The sequence below is a fragment of the Pelodiscus sinensis genome, chromosome 16 (genome assembly GCF_049634645.1).
Source record: "Pelodiscus sinensis isolate JC-2024 chromosome 16, ASM4963464v1, whole genome shotgun sequence".
In the NCBI taxonomy this organism is placed as follows: domain Eukaryota; kingdom Metazoa; phylum Chordata; order Testudines; family Trionychidae; genus Pelodiscus; species Pelodiscus sinensis.
In genome coordinates, this window is record NC_134726.1 from 5,871,543 (window position 1) to 5,891,740 (window position 20,198).

At 53.9% G+C, this 20,198-nt stretch overlaps 1 protein-coding gene across 1 annotated transcript in view; it reads right to left on the reverse strand.

Annotated features, from left to right (window-relative positions):
- Window positions 1–829: 829 nt before the first annotated feature.
- The window catches only part of PPL (periplakin), a 47,960-nt gene continuing 28,591 nt past the window's right edge, over window positions 830–20,198 (reverse strand). Inside the window, exons 10-22 of the mRNA XM_075899226.1 lie at window positions 18,909–19,031; window positions 17,402–17,548; window positions 16,250–16,401; window positions 15,068–15,165; window positions 14,302–14,459; window positions 12,771–12,949; window positions 12,550–12,688; window positions 11,295–11,488; window positions 10,066–10,216; window positions 9,479–9,562; window positions 8,708–8,824; window positions 5,105–5,197; window positions 830–4,472 (exon numbers count right to left, since the gene is read on the reverse strand). Of these exons, the coding sequence (XP_075755341.1) occupies window positions 1,809–4,472; window positions 5,105–5,197; window positions 8,708–8,824; window positions 9,479–9,562; window positions 10,066–10,216; window positions 11,295–11,488; window positions 12,550–12,688; window positions 12,771–12,949; window positions 14,302–14,459; window positions 15,068–15,165; window positions 16,250–16,401; window positions 17,402–17,548; window positions 18,909–19,031 (4,299 nt within the window). The 3' untranslated portion in view covers window positions 830–1,808. The remainder of the gene's footprint in view (window positions 4,473–5,104; window positions 5,198–8,707; window positions 8,825–9,478; window positions 9,563–10,065; window positions 10,217–11,294; window positions 11,489–12,549; window positions 12,689–12,770; window positions 12,950–14,301; window positions 14,460–15,067; window positions 15,166–16,249; window positions 16,402–17,401; window positions 17,549–18,908; window positions 19,032–20,198) is intronic.

Genomic DNA, 20,198 nt, shown 5'->3' on the forward strand with positions numbered 1-20,198 from the left:
TCTTTTCAGTCTCTTGGCTTCATTTCCAATGTAATTTAACTGGAAAATCATCTTAGTGACTGTATTGCTGCCCCGGTCACTCACTGGCTGACTAATTAGTCTGCATTTTGGTGGATGCTTTGTAAATGACCGCATCTTCTTGAAATACAGCTCTGACTCTTAAATTGTCATTGTAGTAGAATGCCTTCTTACTCAACAGACCTGTGTGTGTGTGTGTGTGTGTGTGTGTGTGTGTGTGTGTGTGTGTGTGTGTGTTACCTTTGCTGTGAGGGACCCTTCTTTTAGCTTAATAATGGTAAAACTCTCTCATTGACTTGAGTAGAAGCAGGGTTGGGTATAAAATACATGTTTAGTGCTCTTAGCATTGCAGACTAGCTTGAGGAAAGTGAGCGGAACTATGTTCTAGGTTCCAGTAAATTACAGCTGTGTAAATTTCTTAAAAGCAGTGGAATTGCACAAGTGGTACTTGGGATCATACCCCTGTCTATGGGTATCGCTAAGGGCAGAATTTGGCCTATAGAACCTGTATTACCCAGGAGGATAGAGGAGGTAGGAAAAAACCAGGTTGCCTTTCAGATCCCAGACAGAGATTGCAGGAAAAGCTCTTCCACTTTTAAACTGAGCAGGCTGGATTAGGAAATCCATGATGCAATAAACATGGAACCCCACAGTGCTCTTTCACATCCTTTTTTCATAGCCAAGCTACATGGTAAGGCAGAAAGTCCAAAGCTCAGTGCTGGGTGAATCTTTGATTCTGAAACTTTGGATTCCTTTAAGGCACTCAGTCAAAAGGAAGGCATCGTTTTAAAAAGGAAAAATAAACTCCTGATGTAAACCACCGCATTTTTATTTTGTACTATAAATAGAATTTCCCCACCTTTCCCATTTCCCTTAACAAATAAATGATACATGTAGCTGAACGTAACTTTAGTCAATAAAATATCAGTATGAGTGGCTTTTAACCATGAGGTAAGCATGGCCATTGAGAAGGCACCTCTGCATTAGGTAACAGGAGCATGCTTTACTACATAATATTGATATCTCTACATATTTCTGGTGATGTCCTATGAAAATACCTCCTTTATATCTAGGATTTACTGTATCTAATTATAATTCTTTTTGTTCCCCCTCCCCTTTGGCATTAGAGGCACTGAGGTGAAGGAAATATGTCTGCAACCTTTGATGAGATCTTAGTATCAGGACTATGAATAAAAGTGTAAATTTCACTTTTTGCGCACTTAGCTGCCGTTCTCAGGGGAAGATACCATCATTCATTCCACTGTATACAATGAAAGTGTTTCTCTAGATTTTCATACATGTGGGTGGCTTACTAGGCTCCCTCTGCTGTTGGGGTGGTATTGACCTTTTGTCTCTTTCCAGTGTGCTCTTTGTACAGCTTTTTACCTGACTATGCGGTATCCTCGAGAGAGAAGTGCAGATTTGACAGAAAAACAAAAAAGAATGTGCTGAGATGTGCTGAATTTGAGAGCACGTGTTAATCAGCAGCTTCAGACGTGAAGATCATTTTGTTTGTGTTTCTGTTTGAGTATCCAGGTAAGAGTGTCGTGTGGAAGAAAAGTTCATGCAATGCTGACAAATGCGTTTTCCACCTCTGCCGTGACAGTGCTCTTATGGAATGGATGCAGCAAGCAGCCTGGCTTCATAGCAGCCTCATGTTGGACCAGGCAAAGGCTATAGCATTTTGGAAGACACAAAGGATTTGCAGCGATCTGGAATTGTAACAAGTGGCGCAGCTCTGAGCAAGCTGCTGTAAGGAGTTTCGATATAGAGTGGAGGGAACACTGTAATTACTTCTGTCCAGATACCAGTACCGCCAGCTCCTGGATGGATATCTCCTTGTTGAGGTAACGATCATACTGAGCCATGGTTAATTTTCCACTCTTTAAGGCATCCTCGATGGAAAATTCTTTGCCAGACTTTCTGTCTAGGATCACAGAGGACTCCCCATTAGGCCCCTTTATTGAGATCTCTTCCCAGTCACATTCCTGGTTCTTCAATTTGAGAAACAAGCTCCATTCAATGAGGCCGTATTTATGAGCTTCCTCTGGAGACATCTCGTTGCCGGTGTCGGGGTCTATGACCACAATGGAGCGCCGCAAGTGGTTCTCTCTCTGCTCTCTCTTGATGGCCACTGTCTTGAGGCGGTTCTGAAGTTGCTCAATCTCTGCATCTTTTTCTCTAGATAATGTCTTCAGATCTTCCAGCTCTCGCTCCAAGGTCTGGAATCTGGTGTCAAGATTCACCCTGCTGTCAACCTGGGTTATGTTTCGTAAATCCCGAGCTTCCGTTGCTGTGAGCTCAATCTCCGACTGCAGCCTCCTTGTTTCCAGCAGAAGATTCTGCTTTTCTAGGTGGAGTTTGTGGTTTTCCTCCCTCAAGAAATCTAGCTCCTTGGAGGACTTGGAATTGTTGAACTCCACCTCAGACAGCCTGGCCTCAAGGCGGTCGATGTCTGCATCTAGCTCCCTTTTACGCCGGCTCTCCTCCTCCAGGTTGCTCTTCAGCTTTTGAATCTCATATTCGGTGTCCCCTTTATCCACTTGGATGCTCTCTGAAAAGACTACTTTCTCCTTGACCTCCATCTTTTCCAGTGTGAGGAGCTTCTTCCTCAGAGCTTCCAGCTCAGCCTGCAGGACTTGCCTTCGGTGCTTCTCTTCCTCCAGCTCTAGCTTAAGGAGGGAGTGTTCTTTCTCTTGCTGCGGGTCTTGCTGGAGGATTACTTTCTGTTTCACAGTCACTCTCTCCGTTGTCTCCCTCTCTTGCTGTTCCAGCTCATTCAGCCTGACCTTCAGCCTCTGCACCTCAAGTTCAGCCTCTCTGCGGGCCTGCCTCTCTTTCTCAAGTTCCTCCAGCTGGCGCTCCAGCTCAGATCTCCTCCGTTGCAGCTTGCGCAGCTCTTCTCGCAGGGAGTCCATCTGCTTCAGCTCACTCTCAATACTCTCAGAGAAGGAATTGATCTCTGCTTTCAAGGTGGGATCTTGCTCAAACTTTACCACTTCCTGCTGGACCACTTTCTCCTTCACTTGTGAGAGTTCCTCCTCTTTCTGTCTGATCTTCTCCTCTTGGAGCAGCCTCTCCCTCTCCAAGTCAACGTGCTTCTTTTGTTCCTCTGCAAGCTGAGCTCTCAGGGACTCCACTTCCTCCTTGGTCTTGGGGTCTTCCCGGTATTGTAGTACCTCTTGGACGACTTCCTTCATCTGGACTTGAGGCTTGGTGTCTTTCAAGGTCTGAATCTCTTGCTTCAGCTGGTAGATCTCCACATCAGCTCTTTCAATCGCTCGAGTCTTGTCTACAATTTCTTCCCGGAGTCTCTGCAATTCCTTCTCAGTCTCAGGATCGGTCTTGTACTTAATGACCTCCTTGATAATTTCTTTCACCTCCACCTGGCCGCTTCTGTTCTTCAGGTAAGCCAGCTCATTCTGGAAGCTCTTCAGCTCCTCTTCCCCACCTCGATACCGCCTCTCCTGCTCCACCAGCTCCATGCGAAGGTTGGCTACTTCATTTTCAGCCTTAGGATCTGGACGCACTATCTCACGTACTTTTTCCTGAATGACCACCTTAGCATTTTCCTCCTCCAGGACCTGGATCTTTCTGAGCAGCTCAGCCTTCTCCCTCTCATTGGACCGGCTCTTGGACTTCTCGTCTTCATACTGGCGTCGGAGCTCGTTCACCTCCCTTTCTGTTGCCAGATCTTTCTCCACCTTCAGAACCTCCTTGACTGTGATCTTGCCCTCTGCAATGGCCCGCTCCCTCTCCAATCGTTTCATCTTGTCCTGCAGAAAGCTGAGCTCCTCTTCTTGCTTCTGCCTTTGATAGCTCTCCCTTTCCTTGTTCTCCTGTAGCACCCGGAATTCTGTCTCCAGCTGGGGGTCATTCTGTAGCTTCACCACTTCCTTCTCAGTAACCTTCTCCTGCTCTTTGTTCTTCTCCTCAGACAGCACGGTGATTTGGTGGCGCAGGAGGGTGACCTCGCTTTCTCGGGCTCCTTCCTGCCTCCTGAGGTCCTCCAGTTCTTCTTTCAACTTCAGGATCTCCTCTGCTTGTGCCTTGTCCTGCTCGATACGCAGGACCTCCTTCACCCTATACTCCCGGCCCCCTTCCCTCTTCTCATGCTCTAAGGCTTGCAGCTTCAATTTTAGGGCCTCCAGCTCATCCTGTAGCACCTGGTTTTTGCGTTGCTCTTCCGTCAGGTTTTGCTGCATTTTGTGGAAGCTCTCATCCAGCTGAGGGTCAGGCACTTTCTTCAGCACTTCCTTCTTCAGCACAGTCTCCTGGGGCTTCTGCTTCTGCAGGTGGAGGATGTCATTCTGGATGGTTTTGATCTCTCCCTCTAGCTGCTGTCGACGTTGACTCTCGTCATCCAGCTCTTTCTTTATTTTCCAGGCTTCCTCCTGTGGCCTCTCAGGCTTACTAGTCTGGATAGACTCCTGCATCACTTGTACCTCTGGCTGCTGTCAGTAGAATAAAGAGTGCATGGTAAGGACAACCTTTCTCATTAGCAGTCACCGCTTGTACCTATCTTCAGCATCTATAATGGTAACAGTACTATGGGAGAACTTGGACTGGTAATTGACTACTGCATATTAGCAAGTACATATCCCTTTGTTGAACTAGTCCATAGGTTCTTAAACCACAGGGTCCCGACCACACCTTCTGCTATTCCATGGAAGATGTGTCTGGCTATTGGGGAAGGAGATCTGCTCACGAAAAAAGTTGAAAACAATTCAACCAATAAATTCTTAAGACTTGCATAACGCTCTCCTGCACCAAATGGGTAAGGGGAGGAGGTCGTTGGATGGGTTTGAGTTGGGTGGGCTCAAATGAGGTTCCTTCTACATAGTGATTTCCAGATGTAACATTAATTAGATCTTCTTTTAGTTGGCATACAAATATATGCAAGTCTGCTTTAATAAATATTGTAGAATAACTTTATGTTAAGCAAATTTAATCTACTTTAGTATGCATAAACCTCCTTCATTGCGGTGCAGAAGATGTGACCATCCAAAGTCACCTAGCTACGGTGCATGGTTTGGAAAGCCAAGCTCCTAGTTTAATCTCTATGCCAACTCTGTTACTTAGTTACCTGCTTCAGGAGATTCTGCGCAAATTCCAGGTTCTGCAGTCTCTGTTTATTGACAGCACTAACTTCAGTGAATTTCGCAGCCAGAATTGCTTCCTGTGAACGAGACAGGCAAGGCCGTCAGAGAAGGAAGTGGAATCAGAGCTGTTAATTGAGACTTCCTGAACAGAAAGAAAACAAATGGCAACATGCGGGAGAGGTCGGGAAGCCTGACAATGTGCAACTGGATATTTCTTTGAAATCCTCCCTTTACAGTGCTCTTACATTGTTGTGGGTTCTAGTCCATTGGTTGCATGCACAGAAAAGGGGGTAACTTACCTGCAGCTAAAAGTTTTTGAGAGGTGTGGTCCTTACTTGTATTCCCTATAAGGGACACATATGTGCACTATGGATCTGAGTGTAGAACTTCTTGGAAGCAGTGTCCTTTGCCCCCCATATGCGCTGTAGCTCCCCTGGAGGGCATAATGGACGGGCCTCTCCAGTTTCCTTATTCTTTACCACAGTTACAAATTTTCTGGAAGGCGGGTAGTGGAATGCAGAGAAGGACCATGCATCTCAAAGAACCTCCTCTTACAGGTAAGTCCCCTCCATTTCTTCCAAGAGTGATGGTCCCGATGCATGTTCTACCCATTGGCGGTTTAAGAAGCAGGAGTCGCACAGATGGTGGGTGTGAGGATGCAGAGAGATATGAAGGCTGAATGTCGTACTGCTGTCCCCACAGCCATATTTGCAGTCAGTGACTGTTCCAGGGCCCGGTGTCTCAGGAAGGCAAGCAAAGCTTTCCAAGTGGCTTTCCTACAGATCTCTAAAATATGAGTGTGTCCCAGGGATGCAGCTGAAGTAGCTTGCTCTCTGGTGGAATGAGCTGGTATTCACTCTTCGGGGTGGGGGGGACAGGAAAGGGGAATACCAGCTAGCAGGTAACAAAGATCATTCAAAATGGATCTCAGGTTGTAACTTTCTGCGTTAATACAGGTTGTTCTCTTGGTCGCTTTGCTATGGAAACAAATAGTCTAGTCATCTTCGTGACTCTTTGTTCTTTGCAGATAAAAGGCCAGAGCTCTCCAGAGAATGCAGTTCTCTCCTCTCCCAAGGCATGTGGTTTAGGAAAATACACAGGTAAATGGATGACCAGACTAATAAACTCCCTTGGGCATGATAAGGGGATAGGGGCATAGAGAGACCTAGAACGTAGTATCAGGTGGGCCCACTGAAAGCTTTCTGTTAGCTAGAACGTCAGCCAGAAGAATTAGCGATTGGAAATGCCACCGGGATGGACAGATGGGTCCCAGGTCATGTGGCCAGTGACTCAGAGGGAGTCTTAGTAAGAGATGATGGAACGGACGGGAAGTTCCGTGGAGGTGCGCTCTAGCGGGACAGGAGGGCTGTGGCATCCCTCGTAAGGCTCCTTAATTTCCTCCCACGGGGTCTGTAGCTCTGCTGCTGTCCTCTGCACTAGCTCGTGGTATTGCTGAAAATCATCCGACAGAGATGGAGAAGATGGAGTGACTGCCTCATCTGGTGACCAATGACGAGCTTGCTCCCAGAACCGTCTGATCCGCTCATCTTCCTCCTCTGAGTGCTCCAGCAGAGTGGGCCACACAAAGCCAGGCAAGGGAAGCGACTGTCTAGGAAGGAGCATGGCGGAAAGGGATCTAGGGGTCATAGTGGACCACAAGTTGAATATGAGCCAACAGTGTGATGCTGTTGCCAAAAAAGCAAATATGATTCTAGGTTGTATCAACAGGTGTGTTGTAAGCAAAACTCGTGAAGTCATTCTGCCGCTCTACTCTGCACTAGTTAGGCCTCAGCTGGAGTACTGTGTCCAGTTCTGGGCGCCACATTTCAAGAAAGATGTGGAGAAATTGGAAAGGGTACAGAGAAGAGCGACAAGAATGATTAAAGGTCTAGAGAACATGACCTATGAAGCCAGGCTTCATGAACTGGGCTTGTTTAGTTTGGAAAAAAGAAGATTAAGGGGGGACATGATAGCGGTTTTCAAATATCTAAAAGGGTGTCACAAGGAGGAAGGAGAAAATGTGTTCCTCTTGGTTTCTGAGGACAGGACAAGGAGTAATGGGCTTAAAGTGCAGCAGGGGAGGTTTAGATTGGACATTAGGAAAAAATTCCTAACTGTCAGGGTGGTCAAATATTGGAATAAATTGCCAAGGGAGGGTGAAATCTCCCTCTCTGGAGATATTTAAGAACAGGTTAGATAGACATCTGTCAGGGATGGTGTAGACGGAGCTTGGTCCTGCCTTGAGGGCGGGGTCTGGACTCGATGACCTCTCGAGGTCCCTTCCAGTTCTATGATTCTATGAAGGGCTAGCAGAACATGTGCACCAACCCTGGGTGTCAAGGGCAGAGCTCCCACTGTGCCTCTCCTTGTAGATTTTTCTTTTGGGGTAAGGCTGTCCTGGGATATATATGGTCCCACTAGGAGCAGCCAACTTGGATGGGGGAAAGCAAATATGTCTTCCAGGTAGATATGTGTCTCCAGCCCTCCTGGAGTACAAGGAGGGTCCCTTCCTGGAGCTAGAAAGGCTGGAGCCTCTCCGGTCACCATGGGCTGATGGCTTCCTTCAGGGCCACAGTGCTGTCAGTACTGCCCAAGTTCCTCAAGTGGCTGGAAGAACCAGCACCTATACCTCATTTTCACCACAGGATCCAGCATCGGAACCATCGGCTCCAGACCCTTGCTGCCTCCTTTTGCCCAGAAGATTGAGCTGGACCTTAGACCTTAGTGCCCATGCGCATTGGCTCTCCTGATTTGGGTGGGGTTGGGGGAAGAGAGTTCCCTTTTTTGTGACTGACTTAGGAGGACAAGTCTCTATGTATGAGACTGGCCCTTACTTCCCTGTGGAGTCTCTTTCCCCTGGGCGAGGGGAAATACCCGCTAGCCATGCTATGCTGCTATAAATGAACCGAGTGCAATTCTTACAGGAATGATGTGCTGCAAAGGTGCTAAGGACACCCAGGATTCTGACTTGGCCCGTGTGGCGCTAAGGAACTGGAGTGCTGTTGGCCTGCGTCGCCCTTCGTGCCCTTGTTTGGGAGCACGAGGAGAGCTACGGCCCAGCGGGCTCCCAGTGCGTATCCCGCGTGTGACGTGCAAAGAGGGGCTGTCACTGTAAGTACAATAGTTTCCCTTCCTGCCCCTTGCTCCAGCAAATGCCCGTAACAGGTAAGGCAACCCCGGAAGAGGCCGGTCTCGACTCAGGTGGGCATCGTCAGCTGCATGGTGCAATGTGCGATGATGGAGGAACTAAGATAGCCAGACAATGGTTTATACAGGGCAAAGTAGCTTAAAAATGGCATGTCTGTGTATAGTAGCTATACCTTACACAGAGCATTGCAGCCCATAAAACCTGCCCCTCCAGCTGTAGCCTTGGGGGAGATTTTGTTGGGAACAAAGGGCACAGCTCAGATGCTGTTTCCTCCCCCTTCCCCAAAATCGCTGGGATGGGAGATATTTGATGATGAAGAATTCCCAACCCCGGATGAGGCTGAGGTCACAGACGTGAAAATCACCATCCATGTAATCACTGATCGCTCCTCAAAGCCATAACCCAGCCTTAGCTCCTCTCCACCCAGTCGCAGCCTTACCTCTTCTTTCACTTTAGCTGCTGGAGACTGGAGTCTGGGCCTCTTGCTCGTGTAGCCGTTCCGTCCGTTTTCCAGGTCGAGAATAGAGCGTAGCTTCTCTGCTTCCAGTTCATAGTCCTGCAGTAGGGGGGTGATGTTAGAGAGGTGAGGATGTGTCCTCCTGACCACCCCCCCCCCAGCTTGTGCATGGACCCAGCCTTTCACCTGCTAATTTAGGATTGTGGGATCTACAGCAACAGCAGCGAGACCTTTCTGTCTCATTGCCTGTTGTATCCACCCTGCTAATGCTCTCCATGGCTGCATCATGACTTTCATATTAAGTGCTTTAAAGTCTCTTGTCTTCAAGAAGGGAGAATTGACCCCTTCACATATAGAGAAACTGAGGCACGCGTGTTAACTGACTAGACAAAGGCCGTGGAGGGAGTTGCTATGAGAGCAGGGATGGGACTAAGCTGTCCTTGCCTCTTCCATCCTTTAGCTCTCTCCCCAGGCCACATTGGTTTCCTTTTGCAGCCATTGCAGCCTATCCTCTCTCCGGGGTCAAGAAGGAATTTCCCCCTGGCAGAGATTCGGGTGGGGTCACCTTCCTCTGCAGCATGGGACAGGAGCACTTGCATGGTTAGAGGTCGTGGAACTTTGAAGTCTTTAACCCACGAATTGAGGCGAGGAATCCCTTTCATGCACGGGTGAGTGAGGGTCTGTGGCCTGCGGTGTGCAGGTCAGCCTGGTCCCTTAGTCTCTCACCTCTCGCGAGAGAATCCCGCTCCTTACCTTCACCGCCTGCTGGTACTGCTGGGCATCAGCCGAGACCTTCTGTACCTCCTGCTCCTTCCTTGCAATATCACCCAGCAGCGTCTATAAACAAAGAGCCCAGCAGTTTGGTGCTTTGGAGGACTCCCGTGAAGGGCTCCCCTCCCATTTGGACATATGCCCCCGCACGGCAAAGTGCAGCCCTGGAGCACCCGCAGAAAAAGAGTCGGAGCTCAGCACCCACCACCCATCAGCTGATGGGGAGAGAGGAGCTTGGGGGAGGACAGAGAGGAGGGACTCTGGGGGAAGGGCTGAGTGGGGGTGAAGCCTCGAGGCAAAGCAGGGGTTGAGCATGCCCAGAAGGAAGGAGCAGCACTGGGCAGGCCTGTGGTAAGGACAGAGCTGGCTTTCAGACTGAGGTGCCTTGCCAGAGCCCTGTGTTGGCTCAGCAGGAACTCTTCATCAGCCAACCTAGTCACCTGCTGTGTCCTTACCCCCTGCTGTAGGCGCTGCTGGGTGCCCCCCCCCTCGCAGCAGGACTGGGGGGTGTTGGTGGCCGTGGCCTGGGAGGGTCCCTGCAGCATATGGGCCAGCAGAGAAGGAATTACCGTTTGGTGGTTGAGCTTCGTTTCCACTTGTTGGATGTTGTCCGTCTCCTGCGGCTCATAGTTCGGCACGTTACAAAGGAACTGGTTGACTTCGTTGTAGCCGGCGCGGTAGGTGGAATAGGATGATTTTGCTTTCTGCAGGGTCTGCGACCTGCAAGGGGGTTAGGGGATGTAACACTTCCCAAGCTACTCCAGTGTCTGTCCGTTTCTCTGGCCCCATCCTCCCAAAGACACACACTTGGGGCCCGAGTTCTCCCCAGGACTCCCCTTCTGCAGGCCCTACACCGTATTTCCTAGGAGGTGTTTTCTGCAGGAGAGTATAAACCAGGCTGCAGTTGTTTACTCCTTCCTGTCCCCGGAGGCCTAAGCGATGGCACCTCTGAGGTCAGGGAGGAGGCTTGTGAAGTTCAGCTCTAACCAAGCACTATACACTGTTCACCTCTCTCCAGAGACCCTGCAGGTGTGCTGGAACCATTGGCGACAGTGGACTAGAACTACCCATGGGCATGGCGCTTGCCAGCCCCAAAGGTGTCTGTGTCCTGAGACGCTTAGAGCGCTAAGATGTGCATGCAGCACAGCACAAACGTCAGTCACCGAGGGGGGAGCAGAGACCGTGCCGTTGCCTGGTTGGGTATCGGGGGCGGTTGGCTGGTGAAGAGCAAGGGGATGTGGCAAGGGAAGTGCTTGGAGAGTCGTCAGACCTCTGGCACAGCGCGAAGGCGGACGGGAAGAGGAGGGTGAGGGACAGAGGAGAGGTGTGCGGGTGGAGTGTAGGGAGATGGGTCAGGACAAGTGTACCAAGCCTGAAGGGGCCTGATCTTGATGTGGAGTGAAAATGAAGGCCGGTTTAGCGGGGAGACCAAGTCAGAAACAGATGGGAGAGGCTGTGCTGGAGGGGAATTCATTCACCCTTTGTTCAGCCCTGTGGACAAAATGGTCATCACTCCTCCAGTCTCCTCTCTGAGGCCATTTAACACCGGGGCTCCCCAGATCTGTCCTGCGGGGACACTGAAGAACTGTCCGTTTCTCCTTCCCCGGGCCTTTAATGGCAAACTCCCATCAGCTCTGTATACACCCCTGTTCACCCATCCCTGTGTCCTGGGGGATCCGTTCTGCCCGAGTTGATTCCATTCCTATCAGTCGTGTTCTGCTGTAAAAACCCACGTGCCAGGAGACGAGGGGCTCCCTCTCCTAGCCTGTGCCTCCGGTGCGCGGTCCTGGCGCCTCACCTGTGGTCGATTTGCTTGCTGAGGTTGTTGAAGCGCTGGCTGAGTTTATGGAGCTCGGCTTCCTGGCGCTCGATGTCAGGGCAGTGCTCCTGAAAGCGGCTGGCCAGGGAGCTGGAACACGTCTTTGCTTGTTGCAAATTCTGCTCTGCCTCATTGAGCAGAGACCTCTTGGCCTGCAGCTCCGCGCCCGTGGCCTGGAATGGGAGGAGGAGAATGATAGGGTTGCTGGATGGATACTACGGCTTTCACCATGTCTCTCTGACATAGAATCACAGGGCTGGAAGGAATCTCGAGAGGTCACCCGGTCTTGTCCCCTGCTCTCACAGCAGGGCCAAGCACCAGCTAGACCATCCCTGCTAGATCTATCCAGCCTGCTCTTCGATCTCTCCAGTGGTGGAGATTCCACAACCTCCCTGGGCAATTTATTCCAGTGTTTCACCACCCTGACAAAAGTTCTTCCTAATGTCCAACCTGAACCTCCCTTGCTGCAATTTAAGCCTCTCATCCTCCGAGAATAGGAATGTGGCAGAAGAGCTAGTATAGTGGTGGGTAGGGTGCTTGCCCAACAGAATGGGGACGTGGGGTTACGTTTCTGCTCTGCCTGATAGGGGATATGGACTTGAACCCAGGTCTTCCACATCCCAGCAACGTGGCCTGGCTACCCAAGCTTGGCTGAGGCTCTAGTTGTAAAGGTTGCTGGTCACTCAAGCGCATCCCTGTGCACAACTACCCCTTTCAGCCCTGAATTCTGTACTACCCCAGGCAATCGCACCCTGGCCATGACACAGCGGGGGCGGGGAAGGGGAGGCCCTGAGGCTGCCCTGGGACTAGGAGCTAAAGGTGGCTCCTCTGCTGTGGGGCCCTTTAGCCCTTCTGTTCTGAGTCCCGGGGGCGCCCTATAGTCCAGTGAGCAGTGCCCGGCGGGCATTAGAATTGTGGGTTGCTGCGTGCAGGGCACTCGCTGAAGGGGTGCACCTTGGGGGCAGTGAGGCAGGGGCCTCCCTGATTATCCCTCGTGATACAATGAAATCTGAACAGAGCCCACCCCATCAAGCAACCTCTTCTCAGGACTGCGGACCTCCCCCCTCACCCCCCGAGGAAAATGGAACGGGCCCAAGCCTGCTCCGTCTTTGCTGAAATGTCACAGCTGCGTTTTGCCTGGTCCCTTGAGCAGACACCCGGGCCAGGTTTTCTAGCCTGTATCTGTTTATCGGGCAGGGGGCTAGGTTAGAGACTTGGCTAAAGGACCCCTTACCAAGAGCTCCTCTTTCTTATGATCTAGGGCCTGCAGGTCCTCCGGCACAGTATCCTCTAACACCAGTTTGTTTTCATATGCAGACAGCAGGTCTCGGCCTTGCTGAAGGCTCTTCTCAAGGCGAGTGGCCACCTCCACCCTGCAAACACAGGAAGAGGTCACTGCGCGCCCATGCCACTGCTGAAAAGCCTGGGTTCAGCCTGGCGGAAGCCATAACGTACTTTTCCCGGGCAGCACCGAGCAGCTGGACCACGTGGTCGTACTTCTTGTTCGTGTCCTCTACCTTGTTCCTCACCAAGGTGGCACTGCCAGCGCTGGGCATGGCATCAATAAAGGCCTCACACTCCTGGATGATCTTGGCTTTCTCCGGCTCGATGCAGCGGAGCTCGTTGGAGATATTCTGCGGTGAGAAGAAAGCCTCTGAACAGGACTCTAGCAACCGGAGGACAAATAAGGCAGCAGTTCCTGGCTGCCACGGGCGGGTAGGGAGAGTCACACTGAGACATGCCCCCTCTTCCAAATTCAGGGGGAGGCTTTTGTGCGAGGTGGGTCTGTGTGTTGGGATACCGTGATGTTCTTTGAGGACACTCAGGGACAAGCAGCAGCCCATTGCTACGGCATGGCATTTCTTTGCAGCACCATGCCGTTGTGCAAAACGTTACTCATCCCTGCATCAACTCACTTTCCAATATTCCATCATCCACCCTATTTTAATGTCCAAGAGTGTGTCCTCTCCACTCGCCCTACCTCATCCCCCTAGTATTCCCTATTTACAGTGAGCCCCATACAGAACAGTCCCTAGCCACGTTAAGGCCACTTCACCTGATTTCTGACACCATCACAGTGACAACAGAGATCTGAATTTTCGGGCAGAAGTCTTGTCTTTCACTGCAAGAAACTTTGCTTGGTTTGTATATTCATGGAATATGCCAGGGTTGTTAGTGGCTTGGGTCTCCTGCCCTCTTCGTATCCTGTTTGTTTCTCAAGCCAGCTGAAGATCAAGGGCTGATAATTTCCCACTGCTTAAACAGACTCCCCCCAAGGTGGGAATTTTTTGTTTTGCATCCCCCCTTCTTCCATGGAAATGTATCAGGGTCAAGATGGGTCCCAGTACCAGGCGATATGGTCACAGGCCTTATTAGTTCAATCACCTTTAGACTTACAGGACAAAGAAGTCTGTTTACAAGTTCTTAAGTTGATCACCAAGTTGTTAAGGCTGCGAGGGCGGCGGGGGGATACACACCAGTAATGGCTCTCATTAGCACATTTAAAGCTATAAACAGCCTCCTATTTCTAACTTCACATAAAAGAATGGTTACATGCTCCAAAATAGGAACTACTCACCCAGCAGACTAACCGTAAAATCGATAGGTCACTTGTCTAAAGCATCTGAGAGTTATACATATTTATATTCACACGCTAGTTTTCATAAAGCGTGGGGTGTGGGGCCATCACAGAGCAATGGCCGCTAAAAATAGTGGCACTTCTGTACCTTTCCTTTTCTTTCTGAATATGTGGAGAGGGGATTTTGCGGCACAGGGCATTGGCATGGCTCTGCATTGGCAGCCAAGAGCTTGGTAGCTGAGCAAAGAGACATTCAAAGGACCCCTTTCTACGCGGAGGGAGATTCCTTAACTGGCTTTTCAGCTGGGGTGTTTCCTGAACCAAAGTTGCTTTCGTGGCTCTTGCTGCATAGGTAATTAGCCTATGAAGTGGGCAAATGCCCTCCCCTGCCTTCCCCATCTCGGTTACCTTAAGTTCCTTTGAGCGCTCGGCACTGTCCTGCGCTGCCCGGCTCTGCTCCAGCGGGGGGCGTAAGTTTGCCGTTATCGCCTTCTCCTGCTTGTCCAGGTCGCTGTTCACTTTCTCCAGCCCTGCTAGCAACTGGCGCACCTGTACAGAGGCAGCATCTAGAGAACCAAGGGGCGTGGGGTTAGAGGCTGTGGGAAGCAGAGGCTGGACAGAGAGCGAGCGAGCTGAGGACAGCCAGATCCCCAGCTCCCCCTACTGCAATCCTGCCCCCAACCCCTGGACCTTGGGGCTAATAGAAATCTGCCTCCTAGCTGGGTGGCTCCAGTCCACTTCTTGATGCTGCTCAATGACCTTCCTATGACCTTGTAGCACAGGACAAGCCTTTGCGGGAGGCGCTTCGCCACACACAGCTGGCCTGCCTGGCTCCCTGTTCCAGCATCTCTGCCCCTTTGTTCCCTGGAGAGGAAAATAAGCTGGGCCACTCCTGGGCCCTGTTTTCCTGGACGAGAAGTGCCAGGAGCTGCCAGCTGCCATAGAGCCGCTGCTAAGGAAGCGGCTGACCACGAACTCAGCTGTCGTCTTGCAGCAGGAAGAGAAGGACTCTCTTGCCGTTCCTGGCCCAGAACACAGAGGACCCGTGACCCAGGAACGGAAGCCAGAGCCCGCTGCCACCGGTTCACGGCGAGCTACCAGGCGTCATCCTCCCTTAGGCTGGCTGGAAGACGTGGCGAAGGCTTGTCAAAGGGATGCCTGTGTGAAGACCCACCTCCAATGCCATCCGCCTTCAGCCCTTCCCAGCGTTGCTGCAGCGCCGCCTTGCTGCTGGCTGTCTTCTGCTTGATGCTCTGGTACTGGCTGGCAATGCTAGAGAGACACCGTGCAGGAAGCGAGGTTAAGGCCTGTCTCGTCACCCTTTCAGTGCCGGATGCTGCCAGTAACATCAGGACTGTCACCCGCGTGCTGGCCAAGCTACTGCCCTGCCTTCTGGGGGAGCTCTGCACCATAAGCGAGGACTTGTCGCCAAGGTACAAGGGTGCCCCTCCCAGCAGCCCTGTCCCTGCAGGCAGCATGTTCAGCTGCTGTCAGCTCCGGCTCCTCACCGAGGAAGCAGAGCAAGGGGCTGCCTTGAATTGCTCTCTGGCCATCCGGCTCTGGTGCTGGTGGATGGGCAGAGGAGGGCTGCTGGGCTCTGGAAAGAGCCCTGTGAGTAGCAGGGTTGCCATAAGGCAGAGAGTAGGAGGGCAGTGAGGGAATACGACAGTCCTGCTACCTCCCGCTCTGCCGGGTCTGCCCTGCGGGGGTCTGTTCGTAGCCCTGCTGTGGTGCCACCTGGCGCCCACTGCGCGAAGGCTGAGAAGCTGCTGCAGCTCTATCAAGGAGGCCCAGCGTCACTGTCTCCCACTTCCACTGAGAGCAGCCTGGGCCCTGAGGGGCTATGCCCTGGCTTCCTGCTGCGGTTCTCTCTCGGGACGGGAAAGGCTCGGGGAGCAGAAGAGCCTCGGTCAGACCCTGACCCCAGAGCATGGCCCAGTGAAGCGCCCCCGCCCCCCCCCACACCATGATTCCCTGTTGCGTTGGTTCAGTATGAGCCCGGTGCTATCCCCGGGGGTGTCCAGCTCAGCAGGAGGGAGAAGGCCCAGTCCCACCCTTGTTCGGGGGTGGGAACCTTCTCTGGGTTGGGGGCCGCATACAAGTGAGAAGCAAAAAACCGACCAAGCAACCCTCACTGAGGTGGCCCCGAGGAGAAAGTCGCTCCCCTCGTGCACCAGAGCCTACGGGGGCCCAGGCTGGTAAATCTTGTGTGCGCCAACCCAGCAGCGGGGGGGGGGGGGGGGGGTCTTGGCGCATGAGTGCAGGCTCCCCAATGCTGGGGGGGGACCCAGAGTCTTGGGTTCCCCACCCCTGCCCTAGCTCAGGCTATGCTGAAAAGGGGCCGGGCCGCACGTACCTGTCAGTGAGCGCTAGCGCTTCGGGGGCTGGGGGGGGAATCATGAAGCACACCCCGGGGACGCGGCTCTCGTTTCCGGAATTGTCCGTTACGTCCCAGATGTCACTGTTGTTGTTAGTCAGGGTGTATCGGGCTCCACGGGTAACCTGGCCCTAGGGCAGAAACCAGTCAGTTACCACCGCCACCACGCTGGGCTAGTGCACGCCTTCCTGGGCCACGGGCCCGGTGGTGAACGCGCAGCCCTACGGCTTTTCCCAGGCAGGCAGGCTCCCCCGCCCCTGCGCCGGCCGGTGGGTAGCAGGGTCCTTGGAGAAAATGCAGCTGTTCCCGTGTGGGGGTCGTTCTGGCTCTTTGACCACTTGCTGGTTCAAACGTGGCTGCTAAGACTGTCCAACCCACCGCCATGCATTCAGTCCTCAGGGCGCCTCTGTCAGGCAGGGCTGTGCTGAGCGTCCTGCAGCGAACGCAGGGCCCTGCCCTTCCCTGGTCCCTCCTCTGCTTGCCAGCAGGAGAAAGCACCCTGGGTCTGGCTGCTAATGTCAGCCGGCTGGGGGCTGGCTTAGATGCAGAGCGCTCCTCTTCAAGTGCTGTGTGTGGCTCATGTACGCCTCTTCGGGACACCACCGCCCTTTATCCCGGCTTGCATCGCTTTACAGGGGCGGGGAGGAGAGACAGTGCAAATAAACTCCCTGAAAGGGGCTAGTTGGGGCTGGCAGGCTCCCTCCCTGCGGCTGCGGGTAATTTCCTTTCCTGGGCTGCAGGCTGGTGGCTGTGCTGTGGGTAATCTCTCTCCTCCAGCCCTGCTGCCCACGGCACTCAGCCAGGAGGGGCCAAGGCTCAGGGTGCCCGGCAAAGGAAGGCAGAGAAGTGCTTGGGGACTGGGTTAGCCCATGCTCCGTTGTTATCCTGAACTGGGCTACCACCACCAAGAAGCTGCAGGAGAAAAGACCCTCCAGGGTAGCTGTGTCTGGCTACTACCGTCCTCCCCCGACACACGTCCCCTCTCTTCCGGGCAGGGCCTACACGGACCAAGTTCTATTTTAATCCCTAGGCACCAGGAAAACTTCCATTCTTAGCCAGGCCCCCATGGAAGGGGGGAGCCGGGTGGGGCCCCCGGAGCCCCAGGATCTGGGTGCTGGAGGGAAAGATTACCTCCTCGCCTTCGTAGTCACAGAGCGCCTCCACGGGGATGGGCTTGAGTGGGCTCTTCCAGCGGTACTTCAGAGGCAGCACCTGCTGGCTGTGCTTCTGCAGGGACGTCACCACTGCCTCGTACTTGTCCAAGGCCTTCTCCTGGTCCTGAGGGGAAATGAAAACCCCCCGAGGTGGGAGGCTTAGCAATGTGCTGCTGTGGACCATGGCAACTAGCGGGCTGTGCATGTGGCGTGTTGGCCATGGAAGGGAGCCCTGGGGCAGTTTGAAATGCTCCCTCAGGCCTCCGCTACTAGGGCCCTTTAAACGAGAGGTTTCGTGTGGCATCGTCACGCTGCAAAATGTCAAGAGACGCGAGCGCAGTCTCCTCAGCTGAGACTCAGAGGCTGAGATGCGGTTGGAGGCCCCGTTGCTGTGAGCCTTTCCCGTTTCCACGGACGAGGTGCTGCAGCTGCCCACCGGCCCCGCGCAGCGTTGGTGAGCAAATGGGAGGGGGAATGTGCTCGCCTGCTCTTTGCTCCCTTGACGGGGGTGTGCCATCGCAGCCGGCGAGCAGCGGGCAAGAAATGCTTCTGTGTCTGGGGGGGAAGGGGCTGGGCTTTGAACTCGTCTTGGTGGGAGCGTTCGCTGAGGGAACGTGTGATCGGTGAGGTGTGACAGCCAGAAGCCTGGTGTTCTGGGACAGGGCCGCCTAGGGCAGGGGTACAGACAAAGAGCCAAAATAGTGGTGGATGCAGTGCAATGAGACGAGGGAAAGAAGTGCTTGAGGAAAAAAAAAAAGCTTCCCCTTTAACACCCAGGTGTGGCTGCCCCTTTAACAGCGGCATCCTGACCAGACAAGGAAAAAAGGTCAGAACGGGGGAACACAGAACAGCCCCGGGTGCGGGAGCCGCAGTTTGTCCTTGGGAAAGTCACATGCGGCTCGCAAGCCACCCCTGGCCAAGGGGGAGAGCGGGGTGGGACCAGTACAATTCGCTAAGGACCTGTCCTTGGTGCTTACCCTTAGTGCCAGCCCCTAACGCTTGGGCCCAGCATTGAAGCAGGGGCTGGAGACTTGGGGGTGTGGGGAAGGAGGAGGGCGACTGGCTGCCTGCACTGGGGTGGAGGCATGTCCCATTAGCGTGTATGTGGCTGTGCAGCTCTCTGGCCTGGGAGGACCCCGGCTGCTCCGCTGGGCTTTTCCCTGAGTGGGTGGCTCTGTGGATTGAGGTTTCCCTCACGGGTGATTTGGCCAGGCCCTGTGACAGTCGAATGATGTTCCCAACTGAGCAAGTACTGATGTGATGGGAGAATCCCAACAGGCCAGTCCTCTGCTCCCTCAGCTCGCCTGGGGCTGGGCTAGCAGGCTGGAGAGCAGCCAGCACAGAACAACGAGCAAGGGAATGCAGGGGCTGGGCCAGCTCTCGCCCTGGGCAGAGACCAGGGGCCTGCAGACTTCTCGCAGCGCCTGCCCTGCTGGCACAAAGGTTCCTCCCAGCACGCATGCCAGTGTCCTGCTGCTACTCACGTCCAGCTCCCTAAGAAGCGACTCCAGCTGGTATCTGTCCTTGAAGTCAGGGCTGTATTTCTGGTCCAGGTCGGTGTCCACCTTCTTCAACAGCTCCTGGGCATCCGCAGCGTCCTTCTGGAACTGCAGGAGGGCCAAGCAAGACTCTTGTGTAGAGAGAGCCCTCGCGGGGAGAGAGATCAGACACCTGCACCGGCCCAGCACAGGTGGGTGCAGCATCCTCTTGTGGAGGGGGGGGAGTGGGCAGGACCAGGGGGGCTGGGCCAGGGCTTGGTGAGCCCCAGGGCAGCAGGGTGCATGTGGGGGGGGGGTTCCTTGGCAGCCCCACACAGCACTGCCTCTGCTGTGCTCTCTGCTGTTTGGGGGCACTTGCATTTCACGTCTCCCCAGCGTGGGGCTGCTGAGCCTGGCGCAGTCTTGCCAGAGGAGTCCCAAGTGCCCCGTAGACGCAGAGAAGCAGAAGCTGCTCAGTGGTCCCCGCCCCCAAGGGGAAGACACCTGAGCATCCCTCCTGTGTGTTTCAGCATCCCAGCCCGGCTCACTCCTCTGGGAGCCGTCACGCCTCGGCCTCTGCTCCTGCTCCGCCCGTCCCCCCGTCCGAGCATCTGCGTGGCTCCATGCAGCCCCAAGGCCACCAGGTTCTCCAGCAGGGAAGCCGTGAGGCATGGTTCAGCCCCTGCCAGTGTGGAGATGTCCCCCTGGGATTCCTCCAGCGCTGCCCTGCCCCACCTGAGGGACACGGGGAGCGGCAGGACAGCTGAGGACTTGCTCTCCTCGGGGAGGTGACTATCCCCCTGCGCTGTCAGGGGCCTGGCGGTGACCGCGTGGGGGAGGTGTGACGTGACGTGTGTGTCTGAGACACCCCCCTCAGGAACGGATGCCACCTCCTCACTTCCCATCTGCACTCGCTCTGGCTCCTCCCTCCCTCAGCTGCTTCTCGTCTCAGCACCCTCTGCAGTGTGTGTTCCCGTTCCCTGGGGAGCCCGACGCTCCCAGGCACGGAGGTGGGGAGGGCTCTGGGGCCTACGCTGCTCCCTGGGGGGCAAGGGGAATTCAGGACACAGCGGTGACTGAGCGTGGCTTGGGGGGGTCGTGTGAGGGCGTCACAGCAGAAGCTCTGCTCTCTGGGGCTCTTATGCCGGGGTTCTACAGAACGCCCGAGCCCCACGTTCTCCAGTGCGTTATCCTCCCCGCTCCCTTTGCAGGCACCGTCCTTTGGGTGGGGAGTGGGGAGGCACCGAGATCAGGCCCAGCGCCTCCGAGGCCCTGCTGGAGTCAACGGGCGTTGGG